Source organism: Nannospalax galili, unplaced genomic scaffold (assembly GCF_000622305.1).
Source record: "Nannospalax galili isolate Female #2095 unplaced genomic scaffold, S.galili_v1.0 scaffold620, whole genome shotgun sequence".
NCBI classification, from domain to species: domain Eukaryota; kingdom Metazoa; phylum Chordata; class Mammalia; order Rodentia; family Spalacidae; genus Nannospalax; species Nannospalax galili.
The window spans coordinates 988,586-1,010,951 of record NW_008346824.1 but is presented as its reverse complement, the minus strand read 5'-3'; the positions used below and the strand labels follow the sequence as shown (position 1 = coordinate 1,010,951).

Here is a 22,366-nt window from a genome sequence, read left to right as displayed (position 1 = left end):
GACTGCTTCCAGCCAGTAGACTGTGATCTTATTCTCTATCCACCCCAACTATGTTAACTTAATGGCTTGCACACAGATGACACTCCATGTCCACTAAACTTCCAATTCATTTAAAAAGCTTCATTTTAACTCTACAAGCAATCTTCCAAGTTAGGTAGCCATTTCATCACTTGCATTAAATGTGGACTGGAAGGATATTAAATGAGACAGTGACATTGGCAGCAGATTCAGTTTATTAAGGGAGGAAGTAGTATGCTTCAGTTTGAACATGTGAAGTATGAACACTGAATTCAAACAGTTATGAACAGGGGCTTTACCTGAAAGTTTAAGAATAACCAAGTTCCTTTAAGGAAAAAAGTACATTATTTTACAAGTCAGTAGAACCACAGTCAACCAAGAGGAAGTACAAATTATATTTACCAGTAACATACTAGTAGGAATCCCTCCACCCAGGCTCATTCCATTTTGTCTGGATGGCAAATAAAACATCATCTTTTAAGGAAACATCTTCTCCAGTCCACTGCTTACATTTAAACAGTGACTTTAGATGACTAAAAGGAAAAAACAAATCTTACCTGACACTTCTCACAATGGATTTACTTCTCCAAAATTAATTTGCTCTCTCAAAGAAAAGTTCTAACCTGTAGCTGTGCACAATCTTCAACCAACTGATGATATGCTCTATAGTAAACGGATATGTGCATATAATCTGGTGAATTCTTTAAAAATCTAAATTTAAGAATCAGCTTTCTCTTTCCTCTACATGTAAGTAGAGCAATACATGTAGCAATCCATTAACAAAGCACTCAATTTACTGGCTGCTAATAAAGTGACCTAATTTTGAGATGTAGGGCTAGTATTCATTACTGGAAATTCTTGAGAAGAAAAATGTCTTAGATTTGGCATCTTCTGGGATACTGGGATCTTTACATTTTATAATGACACATTCTTGCCACGAGAGTCAATGCTAAACACGATCTTCATTGTTGTTCCAGGTACAACTTAAACATACAGCCTGAAGATAATTTTACATTGTATTTTTAGTGTAAGAATAAGTGTAGAGCCTACATTTTGTCCATGACTCTGCTATACGAGGTGAGGTGTGGAATTTTCCATTGGTGGAGTCCTATCCCCACTCCATATCTGCAACATTTCAGATTTTTGTACCAGAGTTCCTGTCTGAACTGTAAGAACTAGTGAACATTCCTTTAAATATGTTCACCAGAACCAAGATGATGAGTATGACTGAGGGTAAAGGTCATCTGTGTATATGACAAGAACCAAGGCAACACTACTATTCTTAGGCCAAGGACATTACTTGCTCCATTTTTGAAAAGAAGACGTAAATTCAATATTTAGGGCTTAGTCATGACAGGGAAAATATCAGTCATTATTTTAAAACACCAATCAACAATATAATATCAGTCTTGAAACACAGACATTAGCAAATTTACACATGGAATATAGGCACTAATTTTTACTTTAATATGCAAATTTAAGCAACTACCCCCACAATGACCTCTGCTAAAGCTTTTATCAGTAGGATCTTTGACAAAGTTTAGGTATCACAAGTAAATACACAGGACTACACTTTATGTATGGTGATCTTTGGCACATTTGTCAAGTTGGAAAATCTCAAAAGGCAATACAAAATTTCTCACCATTTTGCACATTTTTAATCTTCACATCAAAACATAAGGCCGCAAAAAGGCAAGCTGAAGTTTTAGATATGTGGAATAGTTTTAATAAAGAGTTTTACATACAGTACCTTACATATAGAACAGTGTGTTTGCAAATTTAAATAATATCTGAATGTACAGTGGCATGTATTCTTATCAAAGATAAATTCAAGTTCACTATCAGTTCTAAGATGCATTTATACAGATTTCTAGAACTGATAAGCAGTATGAGGCATAAAATATTCAAGTGTAATGTCATCAAATAGCCTCCTCTTAACAGTCTTTTTCCCCCTTTTTAAAAAAATTTCAAAACCTGTACATACATCTTTAATTTTTAAAAACAGTCTGTTAAAAGGTAACATTTCATGTTAACCACCAATTTGTATAGTCTATAGTAATAAAACTAGATATGTGATATAAATATGTGATTATGTACATATGTACGCTGAGCACTTAAACAAGCATACTCACAAGTGCATACCTGCACAGGTAGCACTGGGGTGCATACAACTTGCACAAGGACTGGCAGACAGTAGGACCTAGGCTAAAAAAAAAAAATTATATATACATACATATATATATATATATATGTATATGTATATCTCCAGCAAGAGCTGAGTCAGCAACTTAGTTGCCTTTGGTTTCACAAATCTGTCCATTTGTGATCAAAGCTAAAAATTTTGAGTACGTGTATACCTTTTAAAAATAAAATTCATCTTCACAAATGAAGCTTTTCCAGTATTCCACTACTAGCAGTTAAAAAGAAATCCACAGCCACAGATGATTTTGATAATTTGTCACTCCTCATCCCAGCTGAGGTTTATAGTTTTGTTTTCTTTTCAAAAAGCAAACACCAAGTATATCCAGGATCAAGCTGTATGCTGAAGCCTGAACAGTGCCATTCAACTACACAGAACACACATGGCATATGTGACAGATGCACTTTCATGGGTTGATGGCATTATGTGTGATAGGGTGGAAGGACTCCCCCAGTGTTCAAATCCTCTCTTCAGCAGTATCAACATTTGGCACATCAAACCCTTCTGCAAGCCACTTTGCTTTTAAAGAGCACAATGCCTGAAATAAATTCTAATTATTTGGGTTTTTTTTTAATACATTCATAATGAAATTAGAATTCCACAATTGTTTTTCCTAAACATGAGACTTCTCTTATCAGTTTTCGGATTAAATACATTCATCACCCAAGAAACAGCTCATGATCCTAATTAAGTTTAAATAACCTAAATTTCTTTGCAGCTGCATCCAACTGCTGAGAAGGCAATTTTTAGAGCAAACTTGTAGAATTTTCCAGAACTTAAATTTCCTTTACATTTTGGTTTTGGTCAAATGCTGGTTTCTAAACACAGATCTTTCTAATAAAACCTATATTAACATACCGTATTTCTTTCTACAGGTATCTTGCTCTTCATATAAGCAACTATTCAAAGATCCTACCAATGTGATTCCTTTAGTACAGATTATATTCTACTCATTGATCCTTGGCATATAAAACACTATCATTTGGGGCTTGCGCATTCATTTTTAATGTTGGCTTCCTTGATAAAGTTGTTCATTTTCCTTCCAAGCTGCCATACTACTGATATCACAAATCAGCAAATGACCAATATTACTAAGTTTCTTGACTATCCACTTAGCAATAAAAAAATGATTCGACTGAAGAGAGCCACATTCTTGCCACCAATTGTTCACCGTTGTTATACAGAGCACAGAGTTGCAATCTGTTGTACTTTGCCCATGTCAAGCAAGAGCTGTTTTATGTGGCGTTTAAGTTGGGGCAGTCTTGCAAGGGGTTCCGGTGGCTCTAACTCCCCTGTGAAATCAAGCCAGCTTTCCAGAACTAGAAGAGAGAAAAAATAAATTTAAATGGCACCTGGAAGAGCAGGAAGAAGATGGTATAATTAGAGGGCTGGAATGGTGGCAGAGACAAGGCCAACCACTTAAGTCACTGGGAGAGCTAGAATTCTCTCTATCCTAACCACAGTGGGTCTAGCCCTTCTGGGTAACCTTTACCTGCTATTTTAGAACTTTCCCCCCAAGGCTGCACTGAGGAATGAACTCAGGGCAGGTATTCCACTAGTGAACTATATTTCTAGCCCCATTTTTTTCATATGCATACACGCATACACATTTGTAAATATGTGTGTGCATACATTTCACTTTGAAAGTCTCCTTTACTCTCTTTTGGAATAGGATATAACAGTTTTCTAAGCCCACTCAACTTTCTATTTTGGATACAGATCATTTCTACTTCATTTTCCTCTTTGTGCATAAATGCAGGTGCATGTGAGCACTGGTTTGCCCAAGCACATGCATGTGTATGTGTAGATCAGAAGAAAAATTGGATACTGTTTTACTTTTTTTTTTTTGCTGGTCCAATAAGTTTATTGTCTTTGTGAAAAAAAATCTTCATAGAAAATTGCTTTGGCTCTCAGCAGCCCGTTCCCGAGCTCTGAGGACACTTGCCTTCTTTTGAGGTACCTGGTGTTTCTTCTGGGCAAGGGACATTTTGGGACGGTTCCACCTCTTCTTCTTAACTAAAAATATGGAACACTTCACGAATTTGCGTGTCATCCTTGCGCAGGGACCATGCTAAACTCTGTATCACTCCAATTTTAGTATATGTGCTGCCGAAGTGAGCACTGTTTTACCTTTTACGACAAGGTTTCTCACTGGCCTGAAACTTGGCCAAGCCGCTGGGCTCACTGGCAAGATCTAGGCATTTAACTGTACCTGCCTCCCATCTCATCATTTCTGGGATTAAGGGTGTGGCATGCCATCATACTAGGCTTTTTATTTACTTTTTTACATAGATTCTAGGGATCTAGACTCAGGTCCTCACACTTGTAAAACAAGTGCTCCATCAACTGAGCCATTTTCCAAGTCCTCATCTTCCTCTTTAACAAAGGAAAGAGGCATCAATTTTTCAGTGTCCTTTTCAGCTTCACTATGAATGGCAAATATTGTATGACATTTTAAAAGCTCAATAAAAAAATATGCAAGTGAACTCAATTCTAGGTAGAATTTAATTGACCAATTACATGTTAAATGTTTACTTTTTCCTTTGAAAAATCTATCCTAAAATATGGAATTCTGTCAAGTTGCATTTCCTTTTCTTCAAAAATCTCTGGAGAACATTAAACTAAGTCTACAATTAAATTAAAACCAAATGGAAGATGCTTCTCAAATGGTATCCACTTCCTCTCTTCTGAAGGGAAAGAAAAGACAGAGGAGCTCCAATTTAATTCAGTGTGATCCTTATAGGGAGAAAACAAAGGGTGGAGGCAGGTGTGATCTATGAAGTCAGGAGGAAGGAGTCAAAGCAAAAGAAACATGCTGGACTGAAAATCTAGGAATCCTATTTTAGTTTCTAAAATCCAAAATAGCATTTTTTCTGCCTACTTTTCAGAGCTTCTATGTTATGATAAAATTTTTAAAAACTTAGAGAAAACCATTTGAAATTTGTATGCAACCATAAGGTTTACTTACTGAACTTGTAGGAGCTGGTTTTAATTCCACTTAATACTAGCCAAGTGGAAATATACATGCTTAAAATGCTGTATGTTTACTTCCAAAGGAACACATGTCAATGAAACTAACGAATATTCCCTAAGTGCTCTATAGAGCCTGACAGGTGGGCAGTATTTAATAAATAGCCATTCTTTTTAAGAACAAAACAAAATGAACACAATAACAAAACACTACTAAGGGTAATACCCAGCCATCCTGTGTTAAGCTACAAGCCCCTGGATGTACTAAACACAGTGTGAAGGAAGGGATGGAGCTGGACAGGCATGGAGAGCTTCTGTAGTTTTCAACCCATAACCGAGTTTTAAACAGTTCTTCATAACAACACTAAGCACATCACAGTAGTTACACGTTAACTCTGCTAAATTACCATCCACTTCTTTTTCTATGAGGTCCATTCTGCTGGTGACTTCATTCTGCACGTTTTCTATGTGCGTAAGGAGATTGAGCTGCCACTGAAGATGCGAGTTTCCTGGGCCCTCCGTACCCTTTTTATCATTATAAACAAATGCTTTATTCCCTGAAGCTGGATTCTTCGCCAAAGGATCATTGGGAAAACCAAACCAAAAGAGAAGAAAACAGAGAAATGGATGAAATGCAACTTCATAAAAGGAAGGATACAGTAGAACCTACCACCCACAGACATCGGCATGCACCAATCTGACTCTGAAGAAGCCTTCAGCGAAAGCTCCAGCACATTATCAAATTACATGTGGTACTCCCTCAGAGCAAATGTACATACTGTATCCTTCCCCAAAGCCTATCAGAGTGTCCCACAGAAGGCTTCAGTAAAATGTACTAAGGAAATGAAGCCACAAAGTCCTTTCCATAATTAGGGAACTTGAATCATATCCTTCCTCTATAAATTTTAACTGGTGGCATAAATGGAGTGAGGGTAAAGCAATGATTGGAAAACCATGGAAACTGCCAGAAATGCATAGAAGTCCAGTTAACCGCAGAGCGGTCTTATTGTTGCAGTCACATTCATGAAATAAGGGAAGATTAAAATCTTCTAAAAACTTCAAGAATGCAAGAATGTTTCAAATTTGCACTTCTATTTGCCACAGGTCATTAATTTTATAGGAAGGATATTAATTTGACAAAATACTTTTCACAAATTTCATGAAATATAAGCTTTCCAAATTCACTTATTTACTTACAGTGATTGATTTTTTTTTTAAACGCAGAAAATTAAAGAACTAATTTTAAATGATGTTGCTAAATAAAAACCAATAAAACATGAGGGCCATTTCAATCTCAAAGACAATCCCAACAAACAAGAAACCTGTTTACAGATAGTTAATACATATATAGCCATAAGAATTCAGCTTAAAATAAATTAGTAAAATGGACACTTTTGTAAGGGTTAAATGCAAAAGGACACTTTTGTAAGGACACTTTTGTAATAAGCTTACTGTATTATAACAGTTCAATGTTTAAGTGAATGTTTGTGGTAGAGAAATGAAACAAAAGTCTTTACTCAGGTACTTAAAAACTTCCAAGTATTAGCAACGCGTGGGGACTGGGTGTGGGCACTGTTAACAACTTTTCCTCGTGTTCTACATGAACCAGTTACCTTTTCTGATGCTCCAAACTCTTTTGCTGAGTACTGGAAATGGCTTTTATCTCCTATGTGAAATTCAGGTTCCTCTTCAAAACTGCCAGCATCATCATCATCTGAGCTCCCAGGGTCTGCGAGAGATTTGCAGTCCTGGCTCAAGTGTTGTGGCTTTTGGTAGCTGTGCTCACTTGTAATGTAAGTTCCTTCCATTCTCATGGGTGGTTCCTTATGGTTCTGTATGTATTTCTTTCCCTCTACATTAACTGTGTTCTGAACTGTTACTTTTTTCTCCACTCCAGTTACTATCTGATCTTGGTCTTTCCGTTTCCCAGAACAGGCCCAGAGATGAAGGTCAGGATGATGTTTATCCCTTAAAACAAAATTGAAGAAACGGCACTTCAGAAAAAAAATCTGGTAACAAGTTAAAAACCGTAATAATTTCATAACTGTGTGAAGAGGCGGTCAGGACCCAAGACAAAGACAAAGACACTATTTACAGTAACTCCTTCAGTATTTCATACAAAATTCAAGTTCTCCAATTTTAAAGAAATATGCAGAAAATCAATAATGTATTTAATTCTGTTGATTATTAATGTCAGTGTCTGACATACACATTTCTTCACAGATTCTTCCATGTCACTGTATGGCACACATACTTTTATAAGCATATTTAAAAACCTTTAGTCAATCAAAAAGCAGTAACTATTCATGACAAAAATTACAACCATAAATAAATAAAAAGTAAAAAATCTCTTCTACTGTAGCAATCATAAATGATATATAATCTTTCAGAATTTTCCTATGCATATAAAATTTTTAAAAAGGAGTGTACATTGTTTTCTTTTTATATAATTAGGACACATACAATTTGCCTTTTTCCTATACAATATGCTTTGGGCATCTTGCCACATCAGTACACACAGACTTCCTATGCTTTTACTCTAGTGGTTGAATGGTGCTAATTGCCAGTCTAGTCTAGTCAACCAATTCTCTACTAATAGATGATGTGTGTGAATGTGTACTGTTGCACACAAGTTAGAATATTGCAGTCAGACACATTTCTAGACATAGAACTACTGAATAGCATATGCTTTTATTTTAGCTACTGTATAACTGGTCTCCAAAGAAGGTACATTATTTACACCCCCACTAACTTTCATTATTAAACAAGAATAGGATGTGAGTAGTTAGCTCTATAGAATTATAAATACTGCAATAAGCAAAACAGGGCTCCACTCAGCTAAAGTGAAAAGATATTTAAGAGGTATGACTCTACCCAAAGGCTCAATATAGTTGTAAATTAATAATTCAATCAAATAAGTTTTCTTCTAATAATACCAACTGATAATTTCTCAGTTCATAAAGTTTATCTTTTAGGCTTCTAATGATTAATATCCACAGAATATTCATTTAAAAATTCTCAACCAGTAGAAGGCACAGTAGACAGCAAATTGGCCTTATGGTTCCACAGTCCATTGGAGAAGAGCTTGGAGAGGTGACACAGCCCTTTGAAAAACCCATCTTAGCTCACAACTATAATCTGAGCTACTAGAGAAGCTGAGGAAGTTCAAGGCTTGACTGTGCTACACAGTGAGTTCAAAGTCAGCTTAGGGAACTTAGTGAGACTCAGTCTCAGAAAGAAAGAATAAACAGAGGGCCAGGGGTGTAGTTCAGTGGTAGAACACTGGCTCAGTTCAAACGCACGAAGTCTTAGGTTCAATTCCAGTAAAGAAAAAGAAAATCCATCTTTAAAATGAGGCAAGATTTATTTATATCTATTATTGTAAGGATTCAATGAAATATCACATGAAATTACCAATTTGTGGCATGTAAGAAGACTTTCTTAAAAAAGCACAAGTGCTCTTGACTACTGGGACATGTCTCCAGCTCCTTATGTGACCTTTAAATACAGAAATAAATCCCTATTTGGTTGGTGACGTATAACTAATCAAATTTCTCTTAAAAGTGAGTAACTACCCCTACATTTTACACTAGGGCCAAAAAGACAAAAACTCAAGTCCTACCAAGAAGGAACCACAATTCCACTATGCATGCAGTACATCAAGAAGAGTAGGCGCTGGGGGGATGGCTCAGTGGTTAAGAGTACTGACTGCTCTTGTAGAGGACAGGGGTTTGATTCCCAGCACCCACATGGTGGCAAATAACCATCCATAATGCCAGTTCCAAGGGATCCAAAGCCACCTCTGACCTCCCAGGGCATTGCATGATACAGGTGCACTTATATCATGCAGGCAATATACCCATACACATAAGATAAAAATAATAAATAAAATACTGAAAAAAAAAAAAGAGTGGGGTCAAATCTAGCCAGGCAGCTGATGGAAAGGCACTGCTAGTGAAAACAGCTGTAGGAGGATGGGAGGATGGGAGTGTGAGTTAAAGGCCTGGCTCTCCAAGAAAGCATACTTCATTCAGGGCATATGCTTTGGCATAGCTAGAACAGTTGGGTATAATGTGCAGGAGACGGAAGGAGCAGCAACAGAGTATGTATCATGCAAGGGCTTGGGGTCAGTGGGCAACAAGATGACAGGGTATGAAAAGAAGCAAGCTGATGTGCATCTTCACTAAGGTAATGCTGGCAATAGTGTTCAAGAATGAACTAAAAGAAGACAAGAAGGGAACCACAAAGAACTGAATGGTACAGAAACTGCTCCTGTGAAATAAAGCAGCCTGGCTGAGAGTAGCACTGGGTGAAGAGTGAGTTAAGGGCAGAGTGATGATCAGGTATCACAGGGAAGAATGAGGGGACCTAGGGATGCATACAGGGGTGGGTGGGGAAATTTCTAGTCAAGACAAGTGAGTCCAAATGGAGAAAATCTTGTGAAGAATGAGTACAGCATCCTGTTTTTATACATAATAAAAGGATTATTTGCTTATTCTTTTAAAGAATGCTGGATTGGCATTAGAAGGAAATGAGCGCAGGACCTCAAAGACTATTTAGTATGTTATGGGGGTGGGGGATGCCTGGGACTAAAACATAACTGGTGCACAGCAGTAAGGTGGGTCCCAGAGTCTGCTGGCTCCTTACCTCTTCTGAATCAATCTCCAGCTGATTAAAGAACATACCCCTTCTAGACTCTTATTCATCTCCATGCCATTCCCAAAAGACACAAAATACGGGCTCATCACAGCCCAGCTGCAGTTAATTTTGTGCACATGGTAAATACATAAAACATTTGATCTAAAATTGGTTAAAACAGCAGATGCTATCAACCATTAACTACGCTCACCTAATTTCAAGGGGACAGGTGGATAGATTTTGTCATCCAAAAAGTTCTCTTACTTTTAAAAATTAGACTTCAGTTAAATATTCTGTCTTCTGGGGTAGTACTCTAAACCTTCAAAAGACCACCTGCATCTGTTTATTGTTGGTCTGTTTACTCCTTTATGTTTAATTGATGTTTTGCCTTTTGTCTTTAGGTTTTTATACAAATTCGCAAGAATGCATGGCCCCATTCACTTACTTTAGTATTCCAATCTTCAGCTGTAACCCGTGCAGTACTTCTGTCACACCATAGACATCAGCAAGCAGGTGATGTGTGGAAACTATCTTTTTGGCATTGAGATGAGAATAATTTTCTTTTAAAAAAGATAACCCGCACATTCTCCCGTTATTCAACCATTCCTTATCATAACGATATTTTGCACTCCATCTCTGACCTGTAGATGAAGTTGACACTAAAGTCATAAAGGAGTCTATGTATTCAGATCCTCAGGGAATAAGACAAGCTCAAGAACTGAAAGAAGACTCACAGCAGAGTAAGACAGCATGCTGAAGACGGGGCTGATGAGAGGCACCTCTCAGTACCTCTGGTGTGCCTGCACGTAAGGTGAAGCAACGCCACTGAGGATGTGCTCAGGGCCAAGTGACAGCAAAAAGAACCCTGATGGACTATCTAAATTTAATCCATCAGCCACGTTTCCTCTAAGACAGCTGGAGAGAAACCACAGGAGTTCTTTCTTCACTAACTTGCTCTTACCAGGATGAAGCAGAGCTACAGTTGAACAAGCAGAGAACCTGCCCCCATGTCTGTGTTCCCACATATGCCTATGGTACCTGATAGCTTCTATTCGAAGAACAATTTGAGCCTCTTACAATTAGATGCTCCTATGTCTGTATCCCCTTCTGTACTATGAAGTACATGCAGTAATTGCAAATAGAAGGCATCTAATAAATGCTACTGAATGGTGAAAGTCTAAATTTGTTAGTGAATGAATATACAAAGAAAAACAAATGTCAACAATATAAGCTGAAAGAATAAGCAACTGTTTATATTCATATAGATCTGAATAATTCCCTTGCTTTTGTGTGTGTGCTCATGTGTGTGTGCGCACATATGTTGAGACCACAGGTTGATGTCAGGTGTCATCTTTATCATATTACACTTTATTTTTTGAGACAGGTTCTCTCAGGGAATCTAGAGCTCACTGATTCGCTAGACTAGATGGATAGCAAGGCCCAAGGACACTTCCTGTCTCTAGCTCTACAATGCTGGGATTACAGGCATGCTTGACTTTTTACATTGGTGCTGGAGATCGGAACTTGAGTTCCTCCAAGCACTTTACTGATCTAGCCATCTCCTTACCACTCTTTAACTTCTTACTGTAACTTTTTCCTTTATCTTTTTGGTAGGTATGAATGGGAACAGTTCATTTTCTAATTACTTAGGAATAAATGGTTATTTTCTGTCTTAGAGGCTAGAACTATCTACACTCAGAACATACTACTTGAAGACTCTCAGCATAGAAGAAGAAAGCATAACAGATTGGGAATCAAAAAGTTCCATTTCCATCTCAGCCTGCCACACTTACTAGTACTTCTTGTGACACAAGTGCATGACTTTCAGTCCTCTAGCTGCCCTCATCAGTGAAATAAAGGAATACAAATATCTGAGACCCCATGTGTTCTACAATGAACTGGATATGTGGCAACCAGAAATTTCTTCAAAACCTGTCAGAAGGACTGCATGTAGAGAATGGTGGTCCACTCAAATCAGCATAAATAAACCTAGCTAGAAATAAACACATGGGAGTAGGCAAAAGCTAGGCTGCTAAGGGAAAAAGCCATAATCTCCCTTTTGGAGAGGTGATCACTTTGTTGATACATTTATGGAAATGTGTTTGTGTAGGGAATTCTATGAGAGCCATACTATAACAGTGAATTAAGTGAATTACACCCCCACCCCCCAGAGCTGAGAACTGAACCCAGGGCCTTGTGCTTGCTGGGCAAGTGCTCTACCACTGAGCTAAATCTTCAACCCCTGTAATAGTGAATTTTAAAAAATATCTTCTTCTCATGCTAACCCAGACTCCTGAAACACTCTAGTTAGGCAAGAGGTACAGGTATTGCACACAGTGCTCATACTCTGGAGTCAGTGTCACGCAACACACAGGGGGCGAAGGGCCTCACCTGGAGGGTCCCGGCAGATGTAGCAAATGTACTGTTCTGGAATGCTCTCCTCCAGCAGGCCCATGCATACACTGTGCTGCCAGCACAGACATTCTTCACACTATAAATAACAGAAAAGACCTACAGTGCTGATTGAAAAGATCACCGTCAAACAAGGCTAGACAAGGCAAGCGCAGGTGCATTGCCTGCCTTAACTAGCTGGCTAGCTTTCTTGCACTACCAGTTCAACTCCTATTTGACACAACACATTATGATTTAAGATGAATTTTATCAATGAGATAGCTATTTTATGAACTTCATTAGATTATATCTATTAACATGTTTAACATCTATTAAAGTGTTTTTATAAATTACTTAGATTAAAAAAATGACAGAATTCCCCCATGTAAATTCCTAGGCAATCACATCCTCAAAACACCTTATTAAAGTTCAACATTTTTTTGAAGTCAGTTTGTAACAATGTCTGCAGTAATGGCCTCCTAAGGTAATACTCATGTGGTGAAACTAAATTTGCAGCAACTTAATTTGAGAACACCACTGACAAAGAAGAAAGGAGCTTATACTTTCAGTTTTGTAATCACTGTCTCCAAATTTTCCTACATGCTATCATAGAATATAGGTTATGCTTTCCCTTTTTTTTTTCGAGATACCCTTAACTCTTGCAACAATGTTCTCTCTTCTTTGAGAGTACTGGACATTCAGGTTTCAATTTCTACTCACTGGAAGGTGACTATACACTGCTTGCTATTAAGGACCAGTAGCTGTGGTCAACTCTTCCATGTGGAGGCAGACCCACCTTAAAGGTTTCAGCATGAAGGCCTCAATCCATTAGTTAATAAATACCTTTTAAGGGAAGAGTAATACTAAAACAAGCCAAGTGTCTTCACTTAATGAAGAGATTTCCTATTACTGCTGGAATTGCAAGCATGGCAATCTAGCAGAAACCATACTTTGTGGCATGGCCAATACAAAGGGAAAGCACTAAGATGCACACCTGCTGAGTACCAGCAGTGACCCAGAACTGCAGGGCAGACACTAGCCAAATACCTGGATCATGAAGCCATTCTCCTCATCCATTTCACAAATACACCGCACAATCTCATTGAGAGCATCATCTTCATCCTGAGATTCCTCAAAATTGGTTGAATCAAAGTCTTGGTTGTACTCATCCCCACTCAGAAGCAAGCTCTCCGTTGAAGAATCATCTAGGAATTCCATATCTGACAAGTCTGCAAGACACATGAGAAGTATACTTAACACCATTTTCTATTTTTAGGTCACTTACACTTACCAGAAAGGAAGGAGCTATGGAAAGTGAGTATAAGCTTTTCAATGGAGTAAACACATGTGAATGGACTACCTGCCTCTGGTCAAAGAAACAGATCAACTTTGAAGCTTGGATAGTATGCTGTTTTCTCTTCTGATGCACACTCAGTCAAGTAACAGTGAGTAGCTCCTAGTCATCCTGCTTATAGAAGTTACAACTAGAGGCTGATACAAAGTGCTAGCTTTGAGTCACTTTGCCAACCTTTTGATTGGATGTTCACATATACTAGATCTTTTTTGATTGTGAAAAAGTGGGTTTTATTATTTGTACTACAGAGATAACAACTTTAAAGAGCTCTGGTGAAAAAGCACATAAGGGTCAGTGGCATAAAGTGCCACTGCACTATATACACTAAGCACAGGAGATGCAATATGGTTGGATAATGCAGTCAGGTGGTGATAACATCAACTAAGCATTAACTGCCTTGCTGGGCTTGGTACCTCACACCCCAGGCACTCAGGGGGTTAAGACAGGAAGAGGAAGAGTTTAAGGTCATCCTGGGATATAGGGTAAGACCTTGCTCCTTCCCAAACAAACCAAAATACAATAAAAACAGTAGTAACAATAAGTATGTGTGCATATATATATGCACATACACACACATGAATCACACATGAATATATGCACAAATTTACTACCTGCTTTTCAAACATATTTTTAAATTATTTCATCAACGTTTTTGTTGTTTTGTTTTCTTTTAAAACAGGGTCTTCCTGTAGCCCCAGTTGGCCTAGAACTCACTACGTAGACCAGGCTGGCCTCGATTCCACAGAGATCTGCTCTTGCCCCTGCCTCCCAAGTGCTATGATTAAAGAAAGGCCTGTGGCACCATGCCTGGCATTGTCAGCATTTTTTTTTTTTTTTTTCGCCTTTTTGAGACAAGGTCTCCCTGTAACCCCAGCTGCCCTGGAACTCACTATGTAGACCAGGCTGGCTTCGAACTCACAAAGATCCACCTGCCTCTGCCTTCCAAGTGCTGGGACTAAAGGCGTGCGCCACCATGCATGGCAAAACAGTATACGAAGTCCTTCGAGCTTGCATTTTGCCTGCACATATATAAGTGCAACTGTGTCATGCAATGCCTACAAAGGCCAGAAGAGGGCATCAGATCCCCAGGAACTGGAGTTAAGGATGGTTGTAGGTGCTGGGAACTGAACCAGCTCTCCAGCCCCTGTATTCTTATTCTTAAGCTAGGGTCAACTTCTGAGGAATTTTTAAATTTATAGTATGTTTGATGAAAATTTTAAAATAGTAAGCACATTTTAAGATACTACACTTAGATTGTATGGGTGACTATGATATACAACTTGATTTAAATGCCAGGTTTTAGGTTTGTGTTTCTAACAGTGTCAGTGCCAAAGCCCATCATTTTCCTCAGGCTATTGAAGAAAAAAAAGTAATGTTTATTTATGACACTATCAGAGAAAATGATGATTTGACAGCAAAGGGTTTTCGGTGGAGTAGTAAGAGTAGAGAAATGCTGGAGAAACTAAGTTACCACAAGACACACAGCAGAAGACTTAACCACTGCTGCAGGCTGGGCAATTCAGCAGGGGTACTTCCAACTTCTCTCACCCTCTCAGCCTTGAGTCAGGTTCTGAATTATTTCTTTACTTGCTCATCACTTATCTCTCTTTCAATGTCAGAATCCACTGAACAATTTTAATAAAAGGAGCTGTATCTACCTCCCTAGTGGTTAGGACATATATGGAGCCATCCAGGAAGTGAGTAGAAGAGGTAGAGGGAGACAATAGAAAAAAAACAATTTCTTTTCAGACTTACTCAGACCAGATATTTAATTTCCAAGTATTTTTATATCTAAGGATACAGTCCAGTGGTAGAACACATGCCTACCATACATGAGACTCTGGTTTAATTCCCAATACTACAAAAAACTTAACATTTCAAATTTCTTTCTTTAAATAATTATTAAAATTTTTATTTTATGTGTATGACTGTTTTGCCTGCATGTATGTAAGTGCACTGTGTGCATGAAGTGCCTGTGGAGGCCAGAAGATTATAGTATCCCCTGAACCAGAGTTGTAGATGATTGTGAGACACCACGTGGGTGCTGGAAACTGATCCCAGGTCCTCTGCAAGAGCAGCCAGGGCTCTTAACTGCTGAGCTGTATCTCCAGCCCCCAAATTTCAAATATCTAGTGCTGGGATTTTCCTATTAGTTATCTAGTCACTTTGCCAATTGTGTGGCCGGCTTGAATGGTACTCCAAAAAGTACATGTATTCTCAACTCCACACTGAGGAATCTTAGGTCTTGTTTTAGTCATTATACAGTCACACCTACTTTCTCCACTGAGATCAACAGACAGAATTGCCCTTGGGTACTGATAAGTTGTAGTTTTCTCTGTAAACGTGCTTCGTGGAGCCAGAGAGCTCCCAGAAGATCGAGTTAGTGGAGAAGAGCACCTTTCCAAAAAGTCTAGGGAACTGTCTTCATAGTCTGAATAGTCTGCAACATAAGATACATAAAGGCATGTTAGTAAAGTCTCAAGAAATCAAAGAGTCACTACAAAGTCATCATGCCACCACTTTACCGTCTATGACCTGCTAGATCATCACCAGCTGATAAAAAGGAATGGCAAGAACCTGGAAAATCATAACTCTGAACAACATAGACAGCTGAGATTGCCAGGATCTATCTGAAACCTGTAAACTCTCAGAATCCAGAAATGAAAAAAGGTTATTCCTACATTTTCCTCCATTATACTCACCGCTATGTCTGCAAGATATGCAACATGGAATTAGCCCATTTTTGTAGTTTGGAAAGAGGTTCTCCTGCCAGAGACACTAATTACTATAGTGATAATTTGACAGGCTAACCTTAAACACACACAAAAACAAAACAAAACAAACGACAAAACCCCAAAGCAACAACAAACCTCTGAAGAAAATGAGTTGGTCCTGTCAAAGGTCTGCACTTCTCAGCTTGGGATGAGTCAGACAGACAAGCAAGAGCTCATTGGGTTCAGAATGGGGAAAATGGAACAGGAGCTGTGGGTGGATTCAAGGTACTAGGGAAGCTCAGAAGCCAAGAGCAGGGAGTGAGACTCTGGAGCCTGATGTGGGAGAGCAGCCACACAGGTTACAGGTTGCTTTTTAAAATTTTTTTAAGGTTTTATTCACAGGGTTTGAGGGGAAATAGAATGTGACATGAGTCCACTTCCATTTCTACCAGATTCCTGGAGTGGCAGAACAGAACAGAAGGCGACACACAGAGAGAGGGGAGATGGGCCAGAGCAGTGGTCCAGACAAGACATGCTGGTGACTTCAACTGGGATGGCAGCAGCTGAGAGCAAGCCAGGGAGGGAGATGCAGTGATACTATAGATTGCAGGCCAAGAGTAGAGGTGGCATCAAGATGGGTTACCAGGTTTCTACCTGAGGAACTAGGTGGTAAACATGGATCTGTGATGGGGGTGGACAGTAAATAGGAGGTAGGGAAAAAGAGAAGGAACAGGTAGATAGAGCACTGGGTTTTCTTTTTAGGATGGGGAGAAACTATCTAGATATCCTTTATATGGAATCTCAAGATGTAGAGTGGGGTGCTGAGAAATGCTGGGATTTTAAGAATACAGACAGACATTCCTTTCATTTTAATAGGGACAGAGGAAAAAGATGGATATGCTTAGGTAAGTGTGTATGTGTGGACAGAAAAGCAAATTTTCATCTGCTATGTCTATTTTCTCAAAGTACCCCTACTGAGGAAGGTCAGAGAGTAAGAAAGAGGTAGAAAAAATAGCAAATATAGGAGAAAGGAAAAAGGTGAAAAAGTAAGTTTACAGGAGAACAGCACTAATCAGCACTAAATCTCCATCTGAAGCTGGTGGTGAAGCTGGTGGTGACAGCAGGCAGACTGGAGTACTGCATCCATCTATATCCTAATCCCTAGAACTTCTTACACTTCAATTCACATGGTGAAGGGGGAGTAAAGCTGCAGGTGAAATTAAACTAATAGACTAGCTGGCTTGTTGGCTGTAAAGCAGATAAAGTGCTCCAAGTTATCTGGGCGTATCCAGTGGAATCCTAGGGGTCTATTAAATGAAAGAGGCAAAAGAATCAATGTCAGAGTGAATGATTAAGGAAAGATTTGACTGGCTAAAGCTCCTTTCAAGACGAGAGGGGCCAAAGCCAAGACACATGGCAGCCTCTAGAAGCTAGAAAAGGAGCAGAAGCTGTCCTGCTAGAGCCTCCACAAAGGAACATAGCCCTGCTATATCCTGGTTTTAGCTTAAAGGCCCATTTTGGACTTCTGAACTCCAGAATTTGAGGACTGTTGTAAACCACTGGTATATAACAGGTGTCTGGGAAAGCAGCCATGGGGACTTTACACAATCATCACCATAAAAACTAGAATATAACCAGTCCAACACTGAAGGCTCTCTGGCCAAGATGAGTTTTAGTTCTGTGCAGTAACTCTTATCCTCTCAAAAACTCCAGTGAATGAGGTTAGGCTGCTCATGCTATTTTTACTAACGAAAAAACCAAGACATAACACATGAAGTAAACTGCAGGATAGCCTACTGTCACTGGCAAAGTCAACATTCATACCTACATGGCCTAGTGGACTAACTCCAGAAATCTCACTCAAGCAACAGTGTGTTGGAGAACCGGTATTTAAAGTGCCTAGAAACTGGAATGCTTGGTAAAGCTTAGGTTTCTGTGTCTCATGTCTACTCCCAGCATGCCCACCATGGAGGGAGTGGGAACACTGCCAGGCTGCTGCTGCCGGAGGATGAAGCAATCTCTGTAGAGCACTGTGCTATCCTGCCTCTCATGGCTTCACAGAAACTGGGCAACTGAGCCAGCTGCACAAACCCTACATTATCTAGGGAGGCATGAAGAGGGTGTTTACCACACTAGATACCTTGTCTAACACTGCACAATGATAATCTCATTTAATCCTGATGATATTCAGATGTAGTACAAACTAGTGCCACCATTTTAGGGGTGAGGAAACTGGGAGGTGGAGAATATAAACGACCTGATCAAGGCTGCTAGCATAAGTGTTATGGTCAGGATATGAAGCCTACAACCTATAGTGACTACCCTTGGTCTGAAAGGAAAAGCAGCAGAAACCACTTACAGAAATAGTAAAGGAAATCACAATTTGATGTTAAAAATAAAACATGGCTGGGGCTGGAGAGATGGCTCAGTGGTAAAGAGCACTGACTGCTCTTGTAGAGGACCCAAGTTCGACTCCCAGCACCCACATGGCAGCTACAAACCACCGTTAATTCCAGTTCCAGGGGAATCCAAAGCCCTCTTCTGACCTCTGCAGCATTGCATGACACAGATGTACTCACATACATGCAGGCAATACACTCATAGACATAAAATAAAAATGATAATTTTTTTTTTTTTTTAAAAAGGCTGACATGTAACTGGTCTAGATGATTTCTTTACACTCTACAGCCCACCTACGTTCCAACTCCACTCTTCTCTGGCTACCATGAAGTCAAGTCTGTTATGTTTTTTTAAGAGTTAACTGAGAGTAATTGCCTCCATTAATGCCCTTCCTTGATTCCTCCAGGTTTTGGACAGATTTGTACCATCTTATCAGACCTATCACACCTTCCAGGTAGACATCTGTAGTTGTCCTATCACTAAATAAACAAAGATGTTTGTTTGTAAGCTCTTTGAAAAAACATTGTTTTTACTATATAAAGCTTTGAATTCTCTGCACCACTAGCTCTATTTCCTTATAATCTTTGCTGCCTTTGGTTTCCTTGCATTAATGAGATTAAGTCACCTCCAAAAAGTAACAAGGCTAAAAACTAGTAAAATGACACTTGTACATCCCAACATGGCAACTCATTGGATACAATGCTAGTTTTTTATCTGGAAAAAGTTGTTCTGATTGTCAAAGTTTGTTAGTTCACATGGAATGACTATAAAGAGCTAGTTAAATAAATGACTACTTTCCTGACTTCATTTCAAAGTCAGGTAAAAACAGGAACTTTCAGTATGCTAACAAAGATAAGGAAAAACTCCTGTAAGAACACAAAAGCAATCTTTATGGTACAGGAAATAAAATGAACAACCAAGCTTGACTGTGAAAGATTAAAAACACAATGTGATATACAAAACACCATCAAGTGGTAAAAGAATTTAAGAAATTCTCCCATATGCTAATTGTAGACTAAAAACACTTGGGTACAAATCTTATAAATTTAGCAATAATGTGAACTTTTTGGCACTAAGAAGTCATTAAAATTTCAGCCATTTGGAACCCCTTATTTCCTGCTTAAAGATCATCCTCCAATAATTTGTGAAAGTATCACTTCCAAGGAGATTGTAAGCAACCCAGAATAGACTTTCCACCAACATAATATTTAATATTGAAGATACTGGTGATCACTATATTCAATACCTGTTGTTCATAAACACCCAATGCTTGTGCTTCTTCAGGATTTGCTAAGGCTCTGTGGACAAAGGCCATTTATTGGCCTGATTTTAAAATGCAAGTCAAAGTAGAAAGTTCTTTTCCTTAAAATATAGAAAGACACAGGCTGGCTAGATGGCTCAGTGGCTAAAGGTACTTGCTGCCCAGCCTGACAACCTGAATTTGATACCCAGAAACTACATGGTAAAAGAACCAACTCCTGAAAGTTGTCCTTTGACCTCCACACATGTACTGTGACATGGGTGAGCACATATATACACACAAATAAATGTTTTAAAAAAAAAGAATACACATGCATGTAATTTGAGGCACTATCTTTAAGATGGCTTCGAATAAAAGGTTACTGAAGCTGATTCCCATGAAAGGGCAGATTTTCTTCTGCAAATCCTGAATGTTCTCCTCCCTTCCGGGGACCACTTGCTCTAATCTTCTCTACCCCCCTCTTCACTCCTCACAGTTCCATTTCTCCATGTTCTCTGGTGTTCTTGTCTAGTGCTGAATGCTGAAGCACACCAGCACACTGACACAACTGATACAACATCCAATGCATAAGCACCTGCTGTTACCACCCTGACATTCCGAAGTCTCCACTGAGCACCCATGCCAGTTCCAACCTTCAGGGATGGGCCAGATGGAGTGTCATCTGGCAGTGTCAACAACAGGATGAAGTTTGTGTCACACTCAGAGGAGGCTATTCAGTACTCAGGGGTCCTGGTTAGTGGTGTTTATCAGTACTCAAGGCTCCCTTGTTTCCTAAGCCCAGGTCATCTCTGGTTTGGATTCTGCAGTATTGTTCACGGAGAGGCCAAGACAAGATAGGATTGGCCGGGTTGGGGGGAGCTGAGACGTAAGATGGGCACAAGAGTGCTTGGCATATTCAGGACCCACTGGAATGTGGTTTTGATCCTGCGTCTTCAAATTTACTTTGGCAGTTTTAAAATGGCAATGTCATATCCTGTGGAAAAATCAAATTTGTGGAGAGAGTTGGAATCTGAAGAATTTCCCACCATGATTACCTACACCTGGTTATTACAACACCTGGTTGGGTTTATATTTGTTAAAAATTAACTTTATTAAAGATTTAATGAATATAGAAAATAATTATGCTATAAAGGATAACAGTAACTTATATTCAGGTACTGATCTGGCAGTTTAAAATATAATTATCAAAGGTTCCTTTGTCACTTTCCAATTTGGATAGATAACAATTCTGTCCCTTCCCCTCAGAGGACCTGCTATCCTGAATTTTGGCTCATCATTACCTTTCCTTTATGCTTTTCTCCTATGTACCTGAATCCCTAAAACATGCACTGCTTAGTAATACAACCCTTTGAGCATCATATAAATGGAGGCATTCTCTTCAGTGATCTGACATAGAGCTTAGCATTCTGTCTGAGAGATTCCTGCAGATGTAATTCATTATTTTATCCTGTGATGTGGACTCCACTGTAGGAACATGGAACTTCTCTTGGAGATTTGGACTACTTCCAGCACTGCTGTGAACACTCCTGATTTGCTTTGGGTGTACCAGGTGAGAGTGCTGAGGAATCACATGATCTAGGTTGTGTGGCAACTTCTTCAGCTTTATGTGCTGACACTCAACTGACTTCTCACAGAAAAGGTACAGGTGTCTACCTTTCCTCAGCAACATATTAGTTACCTAGTAATTTTTGTCAAAGGGCATAAAATGTTTGCTGAACTTTAAAAACTATTTACTCAGTCTCTGATAATCCCGAGCATCTTATTCCTACTTTATAAGAGTTGTGGCTTCTATGAAATATCTGTTAAAATCTCTTGCCCGTTTTTTATGCGCAATTCTTTTCCTCCTGTTCCCCACTCTTGTCTTTCCTTCCCTTCCTTTCGTCCTCTGTCCCCTTTCCTTTCCTTTTTTCCTTTCTCTCCCTCCCTTCCTTCCTTCTTTCCATTTTTCCTTCCTTGTTTCTTCCTCTTTCTCTGATGCAGGTTCTCACTATATAGCTCAAGGCAGACTAGAACTCACTATGTATTACGTCCAGACTGTCTAATTCACAATGCTCCTGCTTTGGTCATCTGAGTGACCATAATTTTATTTATGAGAGTTTGATATTTTAAAGATTTGTTTTTATTTTTTTAATTATGGGTATGTTGGTTTGTGGGTGTGTACACACATGCATGCACTTGCTTGAGAAGGTCAGAGGCATCAGTTCTCATGGAGCTGAAATTACAGGTGGCTATGAGTCTCCCAATGTGGGGGTTGGGAATCAAACTTGGGTCCTCTGCAAAAACAGTATGCACTCTTAACAGAGCTATCTCTGTAGCCTGAATTTGATATTTTAAGTGCTAATCTTTCATCAATTATATGTGATAGAATCATTTCTTCTGCTTTGTGAGTTATCTTTTTATTACCTCATGATTTTTTTAAT

At 39.0% G+C, this 22,366-nt stretch overlaps 1 protein-coding gene and 1 non-coding gene across 5 annotated transcripts in view; both read right to left on the bottom strand.

The window, feature by feature from the left end:
- Positions 1–215: 215 nt before the first annotated feature.
- The window catches only part of Phf20l1 (PHD finger protein 20 like 1), a 78,346-nt gene continuing 56,195 nt past the window's right edge, over positions 216–22,366 (bottom strand). For 3 of the 4 annotated variants that reach the window (XM_008843182.3, XM_017800633.2, XM_008843183.2), the window contains 7 exons: positions 15,847–16,011; positions 13,265–13,446; positions 12,218–12,317; positions 10,272–10,467; positions 6,802–7,156; positions 5,596–5,758; positions 216–3,537 (listed from right to left, as the gene is read on the bottom strand). In XM_008843182.3, the coding sequence (XP_008841404.1) occupies positions 3,395–3,537; positions 5,596–5,758; positions 6,802–7,156; positions 10,272–10,467; positions 12,218–12,317; positions 13,265–13,446; positions 15,847–16,011 (1,304 nt within the window). In that variant the 3' untranslated portion in view covers positions 216–3,394. Of the gene's footprint in view, positions 3,538–5,595; positions 5,759–6,801; positions 7,157–10,271; positions 10,468–12,217; positions 12,318–13,264; positions 13,447–15,846; positions 16,012–22,366 lie in introns of those variants that run through there. The other variant, XM_017800634.2, reaches the window with a different exon arrangement.
- Positions 4,237–4,340, bottom strand: LOC115072053. The gene has a single exon (XR_003851114.1). It is a non-coding gene; the product is annotated as a U6 spliceosomal RNA (small nuclear RNA).